Source organism: Teleopsis dalmanni, chromosome 1, assembly GCF_002237135.1.
Source record: "Teleopsis dalmanni isolate 2A chromosome 1, ASM223713v2, whole genome shotgun sequence".
Taxonomy (NCBI): Eukaryota; Metazoa; Arthropoda; class Insecta; order Diptera; family Diopsidae; genus Teleopsis; species Teleopsis dalmanni.
Window position 1 is genome coordinate 85,587,079 of NC_051846.1, and position 19,627 is coordinate 85,606,705.

At 29.6% G+C, this 19,627-nt stretch overlaps 1 protein-coding gene across 1 annotated transcript; it reads right to left on the reverse strand.

The window, feature by feature from the left end:
• Positions 1-12,046: 12,046 nt before the first annotated feature.
• On the reverse strand, positions 12,047-18,094 carry LOC119668668 (putative phosphatidate phosphatase). The gene is made up of 2 exons (XM_038078252.1): positions 18,056-18,094; positions 12,047-13,653 (listed from the first exon to the last, which is right to left on the reverse strand). The coding sequence occupies exon 2, from the start codon at positions 13,081-13,083 to the stop codon at positions 12,103-12,105; it is 981 nt and encodes a 326-aa protein (XP_037934180.1). The 5' UTR covers positions 13,084-13,653; positions 18,056-18,094; the 3' UTR covers positions 12,047-12,102.
• Positions 18,095-19,627: the final 1,533 nt, after the last annotated feature.

Below are 19,627 nucleotides of genomic sequence, written 5' to 3' on the forward strand. Positions count from 1 at the left end.
TTTACAAATAATATATAAGTAAAAAAATATTCCATTACTGCAGCAAAGTTTATTATGATGGCACCCATCCGTGCTATCATGAAGTCGTGTGCTCCATAATTGCACTTAGATTTATTATAGCTTTAGTCTGGACATACAGCCGTGCGCACAGCTAATAACTTTAATGTAAAAACACGATAGTGATTACAAATCAAAGATTAATTACTCAAGCCTCCTGGTTTATTACTTACAAATGTGTCCATACAGATCGAGAAGTTCGTATAATATGAGACATGAAAGATTGAGCAACCACATTTATCGAATAGCTCTGGATCTATTAAACGAAACTGTTGAAATTTAAAAACTAAAGAGTTCCCATATTTAAGCAATAATGTTTAAAATTATAAGACATTATACTAATCAATAAATACACAAATGTATTAAGCGAACTGAATGAAGTACGTTAATCAAAGTTGAAGTATCAGCAAATTTGCTTTATTATTTATATAAATAGATAGGAAATAGACTGAAAACAATTAATTGTTGTCATTCAATTAAATTTATTAACAATTTTGTTTAATAATATTATCCCCATATCATATGGCATAGGCACTATTCGATATACTCCAGTTTTTATTAACTTCATTATTTGCCTCAAGATTTGTTACACAAAGCCTCCTGTCAATGTCCTTATAATGAGCTTCATTCTGTTGTCCTTTGTATATCGAAATGACTTCATATAAATTATTTGCCTGATAATTTACTGCTAATGTTAACAATCCAATAAAAAGTTCAATAAATTCTGCAACTTTGTGAACAAGTGAACAATTTTTTTATTGCCTATAAAGAATGTTTTACAAAGTTATTACGATTGTAGAACTGCGCCTTTTATGGAACTCATTTGCAATAACTTTCGTTACTTTACTTGCAACACATTGATTCATTTATCTTTGTCCGTATTTACAGTATTTTATTTAACGTATTTTGTAAAAATAAATTGCACATTTGCTGGCTCCTCTTAACCCACTTCGCCCACTGCGACATTTCGTACATTATATTTGGACTTAACCGAATCCTTTGGAGTTGTCAGTGGCATTAACTGTGACATTTGACAGGCCCAGTGGCTGCCAGCAACACGTCGCAACGACAAAGAACAAGCCAGCACGATGAGCCGGCCTACAGCCTACACCAATGCCAACAGCGGTGTCCATCACATCCATTCCGTTCTCATCTCCGTGCCACGTACCAAGTTGCACAATTATTCACGCTGCGATTGCAACAAAACAAAGTCAATGAAACGAAATAAAACGAAATGAAGTGAACGTATCGCATTCACAATGAATCCTTATTACAATTTCTGATTTTTTCACCATTTTATTTATTTGTGCGCACTTGGCAGCACTTTTTCTTGCACCTTTCCATTCATCCGCAGCGAAATGCTTTTATTATTGTTCTGTCGTTTTTTTCGGTACCGTTTTGTCGTTGGCAGCACGTGCCGGGCCTTACGCGTTTTGCACAAAATGGACGCCATTATTAATACGGCGCTGACGCTTTTTGTCCATTCATTTCATTTAGTACATTTAACGCCATTGTTGCTTACGTGCGTCTGCACCCAGTGTTGCATACTTGTTTATATTCTCACGGAAAAGTTCAGATGGCTTCGTAGGGTCTAGGGTTTACTTCGATGCTTCGATGGATGGATTGTGCTGAGCAAGGTAGAGGTGAGCTGTGAGAAATGCAATCAACTCTCATTTAGCAGGATCATTTGTCACTTCGCTTTATTGCAAAGTACATCATGTTGAGTTGCCTTTATTATTGCAGGAACTACAGTTGTTGAAAAATATAAAATATAAACGCTCTTTGATGTCGCAAAATAAAAACTGGCTTCAGTCCAGAACCTAGCATATGTTTTGCTAAAATGTCGACCCACGCCATTGCGTACTTCTCTTGACAGTGGAAGTTTGTGAAAAAAAAAATAAATTTAGTAATTTAAGCAGAGAATTTTTGAAATCGCCATTTATTTCATAGTCATTGCAATAATTTACTTAAAACCTTGAGCTTTAGTTTGACTGTCAATATAAATAAATAAGCTTTCATTTTGCCTGATGTCCAAATGGCGTTTGTATATGACCCGCCGGACATTCGCATAAATCAATTTGCTTCACTTTGTCGTTGATTTATTTAACATTTTTTGCACTTCTCATCTTTCGGCAACATATTTTGCCATTTTACCATTTTACCAGTTTACCATCCTGGCATTTTGTCGTTTTGTGCGGCGATACTTCCACTGCCGATGTGTTCCACTGCCTGTTTTAGTTCACCACTGCAAAGGAAAAAGGACACTTCCGAACCAAATTTGCAATTGTAAATTCTGCAAGAAAAAATCTCACAAAATAACGTAAAATAACGTTAGTTTAGCCAATTTGTTTATTGCTGCTTTCAAATTCGAAATTTAATAAAAATGATGAAAGCGCCAATTTTTGAATTTTCGAATTTTTGAATTTTCGTGTTTGTTTCATGTCCAATAGAAGCGAAAATATTTATTCAGTTTTCCCAACAACAAATATTTTTATACATATAGGAATTTAAATTCCAGTATGCCAAAAAAAAAAGTTTAATTTTCATTAAATTTAATTTTTTATTAGTTTTACTTTTAAATTAAATCAAAAGCATTGGTCCTTTAGTGATCCTTATTTAAAAAATATCTTAGGTCGGTATAAATTGTATTTTTTTCAATATATGGGCCGCTTTCATAGTCGTTATCTAAGTGTCAAAACAAACTTAAGTATCAATTAACTCTTCAAACCTTATGACCTAAATCTGACTTAAGTCAGTATTGTAAATTAACTTAAAGTTTGAAATCGACCCTTAATTTTCTTGAAATACCAAAATGCGTTATTTATAGTTCTATATATAAGTGTGAGATGGTATATTTAATTCTTTTATTTCTAGGTGGAACATACGGCCATAACAAATAGTTTTCATCGAACTCTATCTAATGCAAGATGTTTTGTTTCACTCCAACTCTTTCCAGCTTGCTCAACTCGCAGTCTAGGCTCAGCAGCCGAAGTTATGCGTTTGTGTTTGTGTCGATAAATTTATAGCTACATTTAGTAACGTTATGTCTCTCCAGTTGGTTACCTTTCTTTGGTAGATTAATAATGATACCGTCTTTAAGATTGGACGGTATGGACTCTTGGGATTGTTAATAATTGGTTAAATAATTCGAGCAGCTGAATTTTAGTCTACATTGAGCAGTTCGGGAGCTATATTGACCGAACAACCGGACTTACCCGTTTTAAGCTGATTTAGTACTGCCTCGATTTCAGCGATGTTAGGCACGTCTGTCTTCATATCGTTGAGAGCATAATATAAATCCTACTGAGGATTGGTGTTGTTTCCCACTAGGAGATTTTTGTAATGATCTTCCCATACTTTTAGCTGATCTTCGATAGAGTGCACTAATTCTTATAAATTTATAATAATATAAATATATAATATAGCATTTAATTTGATGATGCATCACATATTAACCTTAATACTTTTATTAATTTTGAAAATATTTTAAATTACAAAAAATAATTGATACGCCACCATTAGACATACATGATTTTTGACAGGATCACCTTTGCAATATTTTTCCTAGAGTAGTGTTTTGCCTAAAGCATTAGTTTCTCAATATCAAGATTTTAAAAGATTCCATACTCTAGAAAACAAATACAAGCAGCGTTCCAAGATAGGAAACACTTGAGTGAAGAATTTTATCTCTTCTAATGATTTTTTTTTTGCTATTGCAATAACAAAAATTTAGCAACTTTATTAAGGCAACTCAGAGTAACATATTTTACTCGAATATCTCATAGTTCAGCGTTACCAAAAAAAGAAATTGTGACGGTATCTTCTATAGCGATTTTCAAATTATAAATCCTTTTCCAAACTCTTTATGGAATGAATGCAACTTATTATAAGCTCCTAATCAATAATCCAATTATTATTCGACATTATTCTTGCAAACAAAATTTGGCACAAATATATCTAATGTTTTCAATTTCGAATAAATAAAAATCATGTAAAAATATAAAAATACACAAATGAAATAGAACCAACATTATTGCCTTTGCTTAAGTTATGAACCTCCTAAGGAGTCCTAAACACAATTTAATCAACTTTTAATACTCACTGAGAAGATACTAAAATTATGCAAAGCAATAAAATCTGCACGAGAATTAATTCCAGCAAAGAACGAAGCAAATTGCTGCCAAGCAAACTGCAATCCCTAATGAAAGGCATTAAAATATCGGTTCACCTTAATTTTCTGGTCAACTGCACTGTCGGAGGTTGTCTGCAATAATAAATCAAACTTAAATAGAATAGAAAACATTGCACTCGAGCTGTGAACGAATTCCGTTCAGTAAGGAACCCCCAGGAGTTTTCATCAAACTTTTTCAAAGGAGATTTTTTAAGTGGAAATTCTTGAAAAAAAAAATTGATTGTGTAAAAATTATAAATTGAGTTCAATAGCAAAGAAAAATTAGATAAAAAATTATTGGATGAGTACCATCCATTTACAGTCTGGTGTATTTATCAGTTTAATCTAAAAACAATTTTCACGTGAGTTCGCTAGCCTTTCATCACAAAATATTGTGTTTCATGTGGTGTTAGTCATCAGTCATCAGTCATTTTCTATTGGGCATTGTACTTCTGTTTCTGTTTCGAATTTTCTGTCTCAAAATTCTATAATTACATATTTTGGGTTATGATTAATATATCGTGTCTATCAATTTTTTGAAGTTGTTACGAACTAAAAATGACTCGTTTTGAAATCAATTTCTCTATTTTAATAACTAATTTATTTCGAAGAGAGAAATATTTTATGGCACCCCGATACTTACTGCCGACAATTAATTTGATAAAGGATATACTGATAATAAAAAAATGAAAATTTCTATGTTGTGTTCCATAGTAAGAAGAAAAGAATGATATGTAAACAATTTAGGTGTACAATTTCTTCTTCGAGGTAAAAGCATTAAGAATATATACTGAAAGTGGCTCAATCCCTATCATATCTTTAGGGTGTGTTAAGATTTTTATTTAGTAAGCATAGCGCTTCATTTAAGTTAATCCCTTTAAAATAATATTAGTTCTATTATTCAGCAGCAAAATATAGAGTTGATACCAAATACTTATTTTCTATAAGAAGTAATGGATTGCAACTAGGTTTGCACTATATATTGACTTTAAAAGACACCAAGCTCTCATTCTAGACTACCGAATCATATTTTAAGAAAAATTTTAACTAAAGTTTTTTTGCATTCAATATATTATTTCAAAACGAGTATTGGTAAAGTTTTCTTCACAACATAAAAGAGAGAATTTCAAAATTTGGTTTTTTGTCGATAACTGTGCAAGGCCATCATTATAACCTATTTACAGTGCTTATCACTACAGGCTTTTCCGTTGATTCAAACGTTTAATCTGGAACAAAAAGTAGTCATTATTGGCAGGGTCTAATAAATAAGTCCAGTGGACAAATATTTAAAAACGCATGTCGTAATTTTCAGTTACAATTGTCAAAATTTAAGCCTATTCATTATTTTGTTGAAGACAAACTAGTTTCCTCGGCAATTATTAATATTTCTCATTTATAACACATTGAATTTATCCAGTTTTAGTTTATAGTAATTATCACGACAACCTATTCGAAGTATTTCACTACCAACATGATCGTACAATCTGAAATAATGTTAGGTAGATATTTCATTAGTTTTAAATCTATATGAAAATCTTTAACGTGAGAATATCTTTCTGTTGCATACATTTTTATGTACAAGTAATTTTTTGCTATGAAGAATACTTTCCATTGCAATCTAATCTTCTTCAAAAAATTCACTAATCTATTTATAGGATTGTTATAGAAAAATAAATGAGATATAAAGGAAAAAACTATTTTCTTCTACATAAATGTACTCCTGGGAATAGTTTTATATTTTTATGCTAACATATATGTCAATAACAAAACCCTAACCAATACTACTTATAATTTCGTTAATGAACATAATCTTACACTATAAGTACAGAATATTGACTAGAAATACTATTGGGTATAATTTGTTAGAATAAAGAGAAAGGCTAACTATTCGAAACCAATAACAGAGAGAGAGAGAGAGACTTGATTAGCACAAAAAAAATTAATGCACAAACGCTCTTAAGTCCATGCTTTCAATTGATAAAAATAATATAAAGAAAGCGATTAGAGAATGACTTAAGAAATAAGAACAAAATCAGTCATCAAATCAATATTTTTCATTTCAATATATAAAACAAAAATTTCTCATTCACACTATCTAATCAAAGAAACCATTCTCCAGATAATTCAAGCTAACCATTCCAATATTCATATTTATTATAATATTTAATATAATAAATGATCTAAATGCGGAAATCGTAAATTCGAAGTAAATTTTGTGGAGAGTTTGAAACATGTTTTAGATATATTGATATCAATATTAAAATTTTTATTTAATAAAATATTATTATATATATGTATATGACAAGGTATTTATTTTCCAATAGAAAAGTGGTTTATAATAAAAATTGTTTAGCTAAAAAAAATTATTTTTATATAACAAAAAACTTCAGTTTACTATTTTCGCATTTGTTTTGAATATCGTTGAATATATGATGGCGTCAAAAGTTCACATAGATCCACTTCTAGATTCTACAGTATTAATTATCTCTTTATTAACACTTATCTCCAAATTTTCAAAAGACATCTACATATAATCTTTAATCAACTCTAAAAACAGTAGCTCAATATTTTGAAATACAACAAATAGTTATAAATAAAAAATCATTATAGAGAAAGTATGTACCAATCAAACATTACGACCCCAAGCATCGTATATGGGATTAGTTTTGAGTTTATAAAATTTTTATAAATAAAAAGATACTCCAATTAATATTTATTTGCTGTTTATTTGTGCATTTTCTTATTATTTTATTTTTATTATTTTTTTTTGTTTTATTTTCTGCTATCTAAATATAGCGAAACTACACAAATCGCAATTCTGCAACTATCGCAATCCACCTGTACTTATACCTATACTTCCATTAAATTTCCACGTCCCAAAGCAATAATTTTCCATACTTACGACTGTTTTCACAACTATTTACCGCCTTCATTTTTAATACTTTTAATGACTTTTCCACAGTCCATTTAATTTCTGACTTCAAGTGACCGACAATCTATGAACTGCAATGCTCAGAAGTAAAATTATGAAATGACGTCTCACTCAGTCTTAAATTAAACACATGTGGCACGTGTCTATTTACCTGCCACGTAGACTTTATCCACCAGTCCTGGCCCACCAGTCTTGGCGGTTTATGCCGTCGTGCCAACATTAGCCAGGATTTCTAATGTGCGTTATTGTAGCGAATGTTGCCGGGAGCAGTTTGCGTGCTTTTCGACTGATTTGTCGCCTTAAGTCGTGCGGTGGATTTTGAGCAACACTCTGAGCTCTAAACTCAGAGACATTTTCTATGCTGTTCTCATGCTGGGCAGGTGGGGTCAATAGCTCACATTTGCGGTTTTAGAAAATGTTCGGGAGGTGTGAGTTGATGTGGGCAAAAACACCGAAAAATGTCAGAAAGGCATTTCGTGTAAAACGTCAGAAATTAAACTTGTTAACAAGTGCCAACGACAACAAAGCTGTTGAGTTTGTTTCAAATCGGCACAATTTTGAGGAAATTACTTAAATTGTTTCACAAATTTTGAACAACGTAAATGTCTGTATTTTTCATCGTTTTTATCTCGTTTTGCGTAATTTCTTATCTCACTTAAGACTTCTTAAACGGCCTGGAATTAAACGAAAAATGCTAATTCATTCCACTGCACAGCAAAATAACTTAATGACTGACTACCTTAACATTGAAATATAATAAGGAATGAATCAACCTCAGTGTTATTACGAAGATAATCCATTTATTAATTCAGTATAAACGCTTTTTAAACTTAATGATGTGCCATAATTGTTTATCTAAACTTTAAAAAGTGACTAAGTAGCGAGTAACTCATATCTAAACTTAGTAATTAATTGAGCAGCAAACAACTGAAAATTATTTTAATTCAATTGTATCTTATTAAACAATTAAATACTTTAACTGACTTACTCACTGCATAATGTATAACCACGTCTAATCACTCTCTCAAGAATTTCAGTATAAAAATAGATATCTGTTAAAATTACCCACAATATTTCAATAAATTAACAACTACTCTATTTGGTTTTCATTGAAAAATTTAAACAAAATTAGAAAAATAAAAAAATTTGGTAAATATAAGAGCAAACATTAACACCTGTTGCAAATATTCTCTTATCAAAGAAAAAAAAACTTTGTTTGAATAAGTTTAGTTAGGGGGTTTTTTTCTTTTTGACTTAAAATGACAACCAATTAATGGCCAATGTTGATAATGAAAAAATTATTTAAAAATCATTTCAAATAAAATTAGTTACTGCTACTAAATAAATTTAATATGAGTTAATTTTATCGAACAAACGTGACTAGCAAAATGCTCCTTATCGCCTTCATTCATCAGAAACAAATTCATTTATTTATCGCAAATTATTAGTTTTTATTTTGAATGAAGTTCAATTAAAACCAAAGTTATGAAAATTTTCTCATTTTTTTTATTTAAATAAATTTAAAATCAGACGAACTTCGTAAGCTTTTCACTTAAGTTAGTTCAGTTAGTTTCACAATTGATTACAGCGCTTTCTATGCACAAAATATTCAGAACTGAAGAACACAAAAGAGTCAACAAAACTAAGCCAGTGCATTCAAAAAGATGCAATTGCAACATTTCTATAGCCTTTAACAAGGGAATTTCTTCGATGTCCACAATACACTCGAAACCCCTATATCGTAATGAGATATCTATCTCATCTTCGGAATTGAAACAAATTACATGAAATCACACAAATTTTTTCTGATGATTTTGAAATTGCTTTCATCGTGTTCAATACAACAACACCACTGTTTCACCACATATATGTATTTTTCATAAGCTAATTGAGATATAGTCTCCAACTCCTTCAGGGAATCGACTTGAAACCTTTTCATCGATATGCTAATATTATCTTCAGAATAAGAAACAAGTCAAATGCATACTTTAACTGATACTTTAACTTTAATTTTTAGACAGCTTTAACTCGAACTTCTGGGATAGGCAGCATGGACTACCAACAACCAACTTAAAAAACTAGAAATTGCGTTTAATAAATTATATATATAGAATCCATTCGCCATTAATTATTTTTTTTTTCTTTACTGTCATACTAAATTACAGATAGGTATTTGTGAACATCAAAAACGAACATTTAGTCGGCACTCAAAAGTATGCGCTAAGTCTTACCTAAATGAAATACAAATACGTAATCTAACAAACGATTAATATAATAGGTTCCTCTCTCTCTTCTCTCATCTGAAGATTTCTAATCAAAATTCTAAATAATTAAAATATATTAATATATTTCTGTACAATTTTTAAAACATCGCAAGAAAATATTGGCTTCTTTTCTTAAATATGCACTCAGCTCATTTATAGAACAGATTCCACGACAGAGATTCATTGATTCATTAATTCAATATAGAGATGTTAATATAATGGAAAAAGAGTGTCCTAAAACTCATTGCGGTTACTATGAGTATGAGTTTCTTACTTGAAATTACAACAAGAGAGATGCTAAAATTATATTACAATGCAAGTACATCTACTTTCTGGAGAAAATTTTTGTGGAACTGAAAATTATTAAATTTTGAATTAAGCGACTTGTACTATAAACAAATAATATTTAAATACTATTTTCGAAAACAAGTTGATCGTATACTATATACCTACTGTTATGGGAAAATATTGTTTTCCTTATAATGAGTGTTTCTGAAATAAAAACACATTTAGAGAAATAAAGGTAATATTTCTATAATCTTTCTTAGTTCCACCCTATCAAGCATGGTCTGCTGAAAAAAACTTACATTTACACATAACATATAGTGATATAAGCAGATAAAAAAATTGCACCAAAAATATGCAAATCAAGTAACAGATATGTTATCATAAAAACTATATCCAAGTTAAGCCAAAATGCCAGCTCATAGCACCTTAAGTGGGTAGAAATTAAGAAATGTGCTAACTAAAGGAAACATCATTTTTAAAAACTGTATGAAATTCTTTCCCAGCATTTTTACTCTGTCTTACTCGTTTGCAAAATTTTTGTGAAAATCAAATTGATATATGAAACTCATCATTGGTCTTGGTTAAATCCTTATTACTTTCAATCAGATTTAAAATTAAACTGATCATCGTTAAAATGATGAGTTCGCTTTAACTTGGGTATGTTTAGGTTGGAGTAGCAGCTCACTTAAACATGAATAATGTTCAAGTACCTGTTATGGTGCTGATAACACGGATGGCCTTTATTACTTTTGAAGCAGGATATATAATAATATTACAATCAGAAGATAAAAAAAGTACTAGTGAAACCTGGATCACAAATTTCGTTTCAATTACAAATAAATTTCAACACTAAACTGCATTAACCGTTTAGTCATGAAACGCAGGGATGAAAAAGGATTGTTACAGATCATTACGGATATTCTAAAAAACATACGAAAAGACAGGTTATCTATTGAACACTTGTAGATTTCCTGTTTTTAAATAAAAAAGGAACACAAAATACAAAAATATGTCTTTAACCATTCAGGATACGAGAACAATAGTTATCGCTTCATCTTTTTAGTGCTAAAAGGGGAATGATTAAGCTGATTGATAGCACTACAAAAGATCCAACTCAATATCCAAAAATAGAATCAACAAGAGCTTATACAAGTATTATTTACTGTAAGGTAGACGTGGAAGTAACTCATGGTTAAAAAAAAATTAAATATTTTATTTTCTCATCATGAACGATATTGTACTCGTAAAACAATGGTTTTAAATATTTGAGGTAAATTAAAATCTATTTATTATTATAGAAGTGATTCGTTTTTAAATTAATAAGTAAATTTTTAAATAATTTTATGCTTGAAAAACATTTATTTAAACTTTTATATACAATATAAAAGAGCGTACTAAATATAATTTATTTATAAATTTATTAAAACTAATAAAAGTCTACGCATTTGTGTAGACTTTATTCTTACAATTATTTCTATTTTCAGATAATTATTTCTAATTTTAACATACATATATAATATTTATATAATATATAATATTTTTATATTTTAAATCGAACAAGACACAAATCTTATTGCTTCAATTCTGTTCTAATTATATTTATGGGATTAATACAATCTTCTAAGTTTGTATAAAAAATCCTTATGAACCGGGAAGTGATTTATTTTTTATTGACTCTGAAGTATATTTTAGTGATGAATCATATTTTATTTTTATTATTGGAATGGGTTGGGTCTATTTTTGAAATTATGTCTCATCGACACTCTGCCCCGCTTCGGAGTAAACATATATTTCTCATAATAATTTTAATTATTTGAAATAAAAACAAATAAACAATGTAAACATGATTGTGTGTGAAACAATGTGCTTGCTCACTGGCATACCTGAGTTAATGGTAAACAATGCTTTACTCAGGTAAAAACGTGGCCAAGACCCAAACAATCCATTGTGCGCTGGTAGCGCTGACGGCACATCGATAAAATGTTTGGCAATAGCGACGCGATGTGCTCCAATTTAGAGCGATAATAACAAATCGGAATCAGAGTACAAACTCAAATGAAAACGAAAGCAATTTATTTAACGAACAATGAAATACAATTCAAGAATGAAAAAATTCATAAAATTCATGAAATTGTAAATTTTTTAAAACAAAATCGGCATTGGAAGAGCAATTTTTCACTTCACCGACGAACACTATGAGTTCTCAATGAATTTAGCCTGATTTTTTTGGCAATGAAACTAAATGAAAAACACTAGACACTAGAAACTAAACACTAAACACTAGATAGTAGACACTAATTTTAGTAACTTAACTTAAGTAAAGTAATTCGTAAATCTATGAGAACAATTCGTTTGAATTTATTTATTGTGGTATTAACTGAGAGCGTAGATTACATTTTCGTGCAATACTGTTGATTACTGAAGCCGTTCATTGTGTTGAGGGTGTAAGGTGGCGGTGTGGATATGACTTCCTGTAAAGTTGTAGTGGTAGGAGCACGTGGAAGGCTTAGCTTTAAGTTGCACATACGTCCATCTTTGTGCAATTTGGCGACGCAACGCGTCATAATTACAGCACCAACAATGCCCAGCAGAATGCCGACAAGTACATCGGACCAGTGATGCCAGTTATCCATAACGCGACTCAATGCCGTAAACCAACCAAGCATTAGTAAAATGAATTGTAGGAAATGACGCAGCAATTTAGAACCTCGCCAGGTTAATCGGTAGTGCAAGTAAATTGCTAGATAAACAGTGACATAGAAGGCAATGCTGGAATGTCCACTTGGAAATGAAAGCCTCGATTGGCGGACATCTTCAATTCTATAACCATTTCCAGCACATACATAGTTTTCAATATAGCGATGTCGATTTGATAGATCATTACAAGTGGTGCCATCAGTTAGTATCGGCTGACAAACTGCCATGAAATGTGGTCTTAGACGACCTATGGTATATTTACCCAATTCGGTGGCGTCCAATACGAGCAACATACCAAAAGTAAATGTTGAAATTTGCTTGGAGCACTCATACAGCCAAACGGGCATTCTCCAGCCAAAGAAATTGCGTCTCTCACTCAGCTCAACTCGTCGGTAAAACCGCACAAATTCCACAATTATTACCATTACAAGCGACAGTCCACCTGCCAGCAATCCTAGCATTACTTCTGTGACCGTATTGCCATGGAAGGGGTAACGTATACTCTCATCGTCGCAGAAGAAGCCACGCCGATATGGTTCAATGCCGAATTCGCAAATAATAATCGGAATAACTGCCAAAATCACTATGAGTAAATCGTAAAGTATGCGCTGCGCCTGCTTGCGTTCTGCTCGCAAAGCCGTCTGCGAATCGGCGGCTTCTGTTGTGGGCTGCATTTCTGTTATTACACTATCTTTTACTTCAATTACTGCTCAGATACAATGGCTGCACTTGTTGGGAAAGTTCAATTAACGCAGTGCTGCTAATTAAGACCGTCTCTGCAATGGTGTCGAAGAATGAGGAAATGCTCCTTGTTACTGTATTCGGATGACGTCAGTGGCCAGTTAGAGCGCACAACTTTAAATATATTTTAATTAGTTAATAATTTCAGCTGCTTTAGTTTGGTTTTTTGTAAATTCGTTAATTTTAAATTCGTTCGTTGAGCGTTAAGCTTTCAGCATTCAGCGTTGCCCGTAGTCAACGATGCGCGTCACAGGGTCGCTCGTTCAGTGACTGAAGTTGAGCTGACAATGTTCATGTAATTTATTTAAAAAACTGTTTAGCTTCTTTCGGCTCTATCTGCGCCTTCGACTTCTGTTCACATTCGCATTATTTATTCTGCTTATTTTTTTATTGTATTAATAATTCTGCTGGTATGCGTTGAGAGAACATATCAAAGCTGGTTATAGTAATTTTACTATCATTTGTCGTACTTAACTGAATTGACAGAACGAAAAGGGGCGACACTGAAAAAAATCAAGATTTTTAGAATCATTCCAGAAATAAAGTTTTTATAATGGTTTTAGTTGGAAATTTATTTTTAATAATTTAATCATTATCATTATAATTTAATCATTTTAAACAACTAATAATTGTTTATTTGATATTAATATTAATTCTGTTTTAATAAGATTAAAAGTAGAATTGCGATCCTATGCCCCATGACACTAAGAAGAACTTTAAAAAAAAATATGATTTTCATTTCATTCATTGCAATTGTTTTCTTGAGATAATTTTAACCATCATTTTTAATTTATTTGTTTTAATTAATTTTAATACATAATTTTCTATAAAACCTTTGAAGGTAATTACTTAATTTTGTCTAAAATTTTAGCAATTATTTTTTTCAGATATTTTTGAATATCTTTACTAATTTTACTTAAAAATATAACAAAATCATTAAAACATAGTTCAATTTTTTTGCAAACCACATCTTATATTTTATATATATTATGGATGTTCTAAGCAATGTGCAATCCTAATATACTCTGACTGTTAAACCTAGTTTTTAACTTTTATATTAATATTTTTTTATACATATTATTCATATTATTTTTTTATAAATTAATAATTAGTTTTAAAATATTTGTAAAACACATCCAAGACAGAGAGCTGAAAATGTTTAATTCTGTGAATACTCACTCTAGTAATCCGTCAAGTGGATCCTTCAAGTGATCATACGAACTGTTGGGTAAAAGAGCTTTTCATCAAACAAAAAAGAAGACGAGGAGAGCATAATAAGTTTTGAAATATTTTTAAATATATAATCCATCTGAAAGATATGCTGGATTTCAAACTATATTACTATGAAATCATCTAAATAACATGAAACATTTGAATGGAACATTTGTTATAGTATATCCTTCAAGTGATCATACAAACTATTAAGTTAAAGAGCTTTAAATACGCGTTTCATCAAGCAAAAAAGAAGAGGAGAGTGTAATAAATTTTGAAATAATTTAAAAAAAAATTTCTATATCTTTGAAATTGTTGGTCAACTTTGTAGACTATTATTAGTGTTTTTTTTTTTTATTTATCTGAGCAATGTAATAAATAAAGATCATTTCATTAAAGCATAATAAGATGTCTTTTGTAAATGACAAAAATGAAAATAACTATTTTAAAATACAATATATTTTCTTAGTTAATTAAAACTATTAACCACTAAAATAATAAAAATTTTTTTAAGTGTATTAACTTTGATATACGATCGTTTAATAAGATAACTAAAAATTTTATAAATCATTGCCCACTTGTCTCTCAAATTACTAAAACTGCTTATTTGATATTAAAAATAATTATTTTCCTTATTATTCTTAAGTAAACAAATATCAAATAGCACCAAGATTTTTGCGATCTCATGTTTTCCTACAATGCGTCAGGGTACAAAGTGGCTTTCACAGCAGAATTTCAGAAAAAGATCGCACGAACCGCAACTGAATTGGCGCTCAAGCAAAGAAACACTCCGCCGCGCTCGATTTCAAAACGCCAATAAAATCTCCCGCTCTGCCATAAACATAAACATTAGCGTTTGCCAATAAATAACAACAATAACAATAATAACAACAATAATTTTACTATATTGCGGCAACATTGCGTAAAATTGTTATCAATGAATCACAGATAATGACGAAACAATAATCGCTTTCATTCTATAAATGTGGACTGCACTTGCTGTTGTTGACATTACCAGGCGGCAAAGCGTAAGGCATGGACTTAAGCGATATTAGTGATATCGGGAAAATCAGGAGCGCATTTTCTATTTTTCATTTGGCATTTAAAATTTTTATTATTTTTATGCATATAAATATATATACAGATTTATCTATATATGTATATATACATATTACAAGTATCTACTAGTCTTAAATGATATGATATATTCTGTTGATTTTTTTAAATTTGATTAAAACATCAGCTTCCAGTTTATAAGTAAGTATAAGTAAGTAAGAAGACATCGTAGTTCAAATAAACAATAAAATTAATAAACTTGTGAATTATCAATAATAAAATAATTGAATGAAGTAGAGAATAACAGGTTCAAATTAGAAGCCGGGGTATAAAATACTTGACTTTGATTAAATTGATTTTTAAAACAATAAATAATATAAGACTATTCATTGAGACATTAACATGTATAATAAATAACATATGATGAAAATAAAAATTAAATAAATTATTGATAATATGACTTTGACTAATTTCCTAACTATTAGATTAATCACCTTTTGTGATTTTATTTATTATGGTATTTCAGTCATATTATGAAGGATGAAGGATGTAGATCATCTACGAAGCCAAACACTGATAGATGTCATTATGTATACTATATTTATAGTAATTTTTAAAATATCGTACAAATTCCAAAGTTGGTATTGTAGGAACAGTGGATGAAAGTATCGTATGGTATTATACACTTAACATACCATATATCTGTATTTGGCTCACTTATGAATCAGCCATGTACTTCAATTTAATAAAACTTTTTTAGTGAAAAATTTTCGAGAGTTTTTTTGATAGCATTGCATGCTATTGAAATTTATATTCCAAATATAGCAATATAAAAATATCAGCATTATTATATATTCATATAGTTTGGTAGGTATAAAATCATTATGATTGATGAACTCTGCAAATATTACATATTTGATTTGTTAGAGAGGTTTTGAACAGTTGTAAATTAGAACAACAAATTTTTTATTATTTGAATTGATTGAATTGGCTGACCATGACCATGACATAGCTAAGTATTGCCAAATACCTAATTATCTTAGATTTATTTTTTATATAATAATTTTGATATAATATACACAATATAATATTGTATTATTTGTATAATAATATGTAAATCAATTTTTTTTAACCAAAGGTGGTACGCGTTCCCTACCAACCTGGATTGTTAGTTGTTGTTGTTTTTATTATAGTTCTTCTTTTTGTAATTTGGTGTTATAATTCACTACTGTGCGAAATGCACCTATTAAATACAATAGTTTTTATTAAGAAAATTATTACTGTCCTCGTAACTGACGTTAAAAACAAAATTTAATATTTGATTTGTCTAATACGAATATTAATCGATATTACGATATTAATCTGGCAACGAGAGATTCGATGGTAATAATACAATGAAGAGAAGTACAAAGAGGGGTTTTTTGACTTGCTTCATAGAATACATAGCTTTCTGCTGGATATCAACTTATCAGACTGCAGCAGTATCTAGAAACCTAAAATACAAATTATATCCAAAGTTATGAACCGACGTCAGATTCAAGGCAATCCGAATCACTCATTAACAACATAAATTATTATCAGCTTCTCAATTTACTTAAACTTTAACTAAGATTAATGTTTAGTTTCTCAACTAGACACGCTGCAATAGGTTATCAGTTCACAAACTTAATTTCCAATGGTTCCAAAAAAATTTTTTTTTGTGAAATATGGTGTCAAAAGCCCTACAGCCAGTCATATTTTGGTTTTATTGCCACCAGACTTATGTAGTATGCATACACATGTTGACACAGCACACAAATAATCTTCAGTTGGTTCGCATACCGGGAATCAAATCACAGTCTCCCAGGTTAGAGGAATTAATGGTTATTTGTGTGCTGTGTCAATATGTGTATGCACACTACACTTACTATTTGTCAACGCTTGATTTTTTTTTTGAAAGGCTACATAAGGATCATATTTATGGTGATAATCTTCAAGCACAATGCTTTGAAAATACACAATCGTTAAGTTATGACTTAGGCATTCTCATCTGTGTATCAAGAAGTTACCGAAAATTACCTTAAAAGGATCTACAACTGAGGCCAAGTGGAAAACATTGGAATGATGTTGAAATTTAGGCCTAATTAAATAATGCAATCAGAGGCGTATCTAGAGTCTTAATTAAGGGGATTTCAAAGACTAATTTAAAGTTTTTATGAAAGCAGTCAATTCAAATAATTTCATTTCATTTAGTGTAAAATGGTCCGAGACATATTATACATATATATGCATAAGAGCATATAAACCTCAAAATAACATTATGTAATAATAATATATAAATATTTATATATTTAAAAATTATAACTTTTTCAAAGTCTTAATCACGAGTGTGTTCTTGTTTATTTTCGAAACCATAAAATGGATTACTCAATATAAATAAATAAAAATATAATATTGTACAAATTTACACTCTTTATATAGAAATATTTATCGATTTAAAGAGGAAAACTCCAATATTAATTTTTTTTCAACTATTCACATATTAACTGTTATTATTTTTTACATATACATATCTTGATATTGTTTTTTTATATTATTATTAATTTATCATTTTTTGTTACTTTGTTTTTAACACACATTTAATTTATACATAATTACCAAATAAATTTTTTTGAGTCCATCTTTTTAGTTGAAAATATAGTTGTTTTAACTCCTTAATTCATTATTAAAAACTGTTCCTTCATTTACCATAGTAAATTATGTTATTTTAAGTTTCGTTCATATAAAAAATTTTATAACGAACACAAGTCCACAGTGGAATTATTGAGCACCCCGGAACTTAGAGCACCCACGCCAGTGTGAGTCTTCCGTAAGAACCACTACGAATCAAGAGCAAAAACAAATGATTTTACTTTTATTGAAATTAAGCGATTTTATTATTAATAATTTAGTCTGTATGTCTGACACTACAGTTTATATGAAAATGAGAGAGAACCCACAGTTCGGCTACGAAACATTAATAAAAAAATTCGTTCAGAAACAATTGATCTCTCCCCTCCCCATTAACATTTGTTTACGAACGAACATCGGAATAGAAGTTAAACTGTCAATTAGATTAAAGTTGAACTCGACCTCAATTGAATATGAGGTTTACACACAAAGCAAAATGTTAGTAATGGTATTGCAACTATATGAAAATTATTTCTTGCATAAAATTGTTGTATTCGAGAGTACGAATATTAATATATGAAAAAATATTTAAAACAATAAAAATATAGAAAGCTTTACGTTATACTAGACTGACGAGATATGTCACTTATTAATTTATTTATTTAAAAATATTTTATTTAATATATTCCTTAAATGTTTTGGTTTTTGCATATAGTTAATTGATAATAAAATGAATATATCAAATGTTGATGCATTTGTTGTTGCACTTTTTGGTATAATTTTATATACATATGTAAATATATAAATGAAATAAATGTAATGTAATTTTATTGTAAAATACTTTTAATGGATCGATGCAAATGCGCAGTGCATTAATTGATCAATTAAAAATTAATTGAATTAAGAATGCATTTGCGCTGAAAAGAAGTGAAGGGAAAACAGTTATTGCAATTACAATTTTATCTTTCCATTACGCGTTAAATACATCAAAATATGATTGCACTTTCACACTGCGCCTGCACTTGATCCACTAAATTTTTATTTTATTTTATTTAACTTTTGTTTTTTTTTTTCGGGGAAATTAATTAATTATAAATCTCTTATTTTGCTTTATTGAGTGCATGAAAAGTATTGCGTTGAATTAATGATAAAAACGCATAAACGCATAATTTCAAGAAATTTTCACTTTAACTTCAATCAGAGGCGATTGTGAATTATTTTTAATTAAAATATTGAAATATTGAAAACAAAAACAAAATTTGAATGAAAAATAAAAATGCACATGAAAATGAAAATCATTTTGGTTATTTTTCCCGCTAAAAATGAAGTTAACGCTCCGCTGATATTTTCGTTGCACTGCTCTCACTTCAATAACAATTAAATTCAATAAAAAAAATATTAAGTAAAAATGCAAAAATGTGCAAAAATGCAATGTAAAGAAAATTAATAATAAAAAAATAAAAATAAAAATAAAAGTTTCAATAAAAAATAAAATCAAACTAAGAAAACAGTAAACAAGACGGTTTGAGCTCCACGCGTGAATTAAAGTTGTAAACAAAT

Bases quoted from the DNA above. Each gene is read 5' to 3' on its own strand.
- LOC119668668 (XM_038078252.1), bottom strand. From the start codon at position 13,083: ATGCAGCCCACAACAGAAGCCGCCGATTCGCAGACGGCTTTGCGAGCA.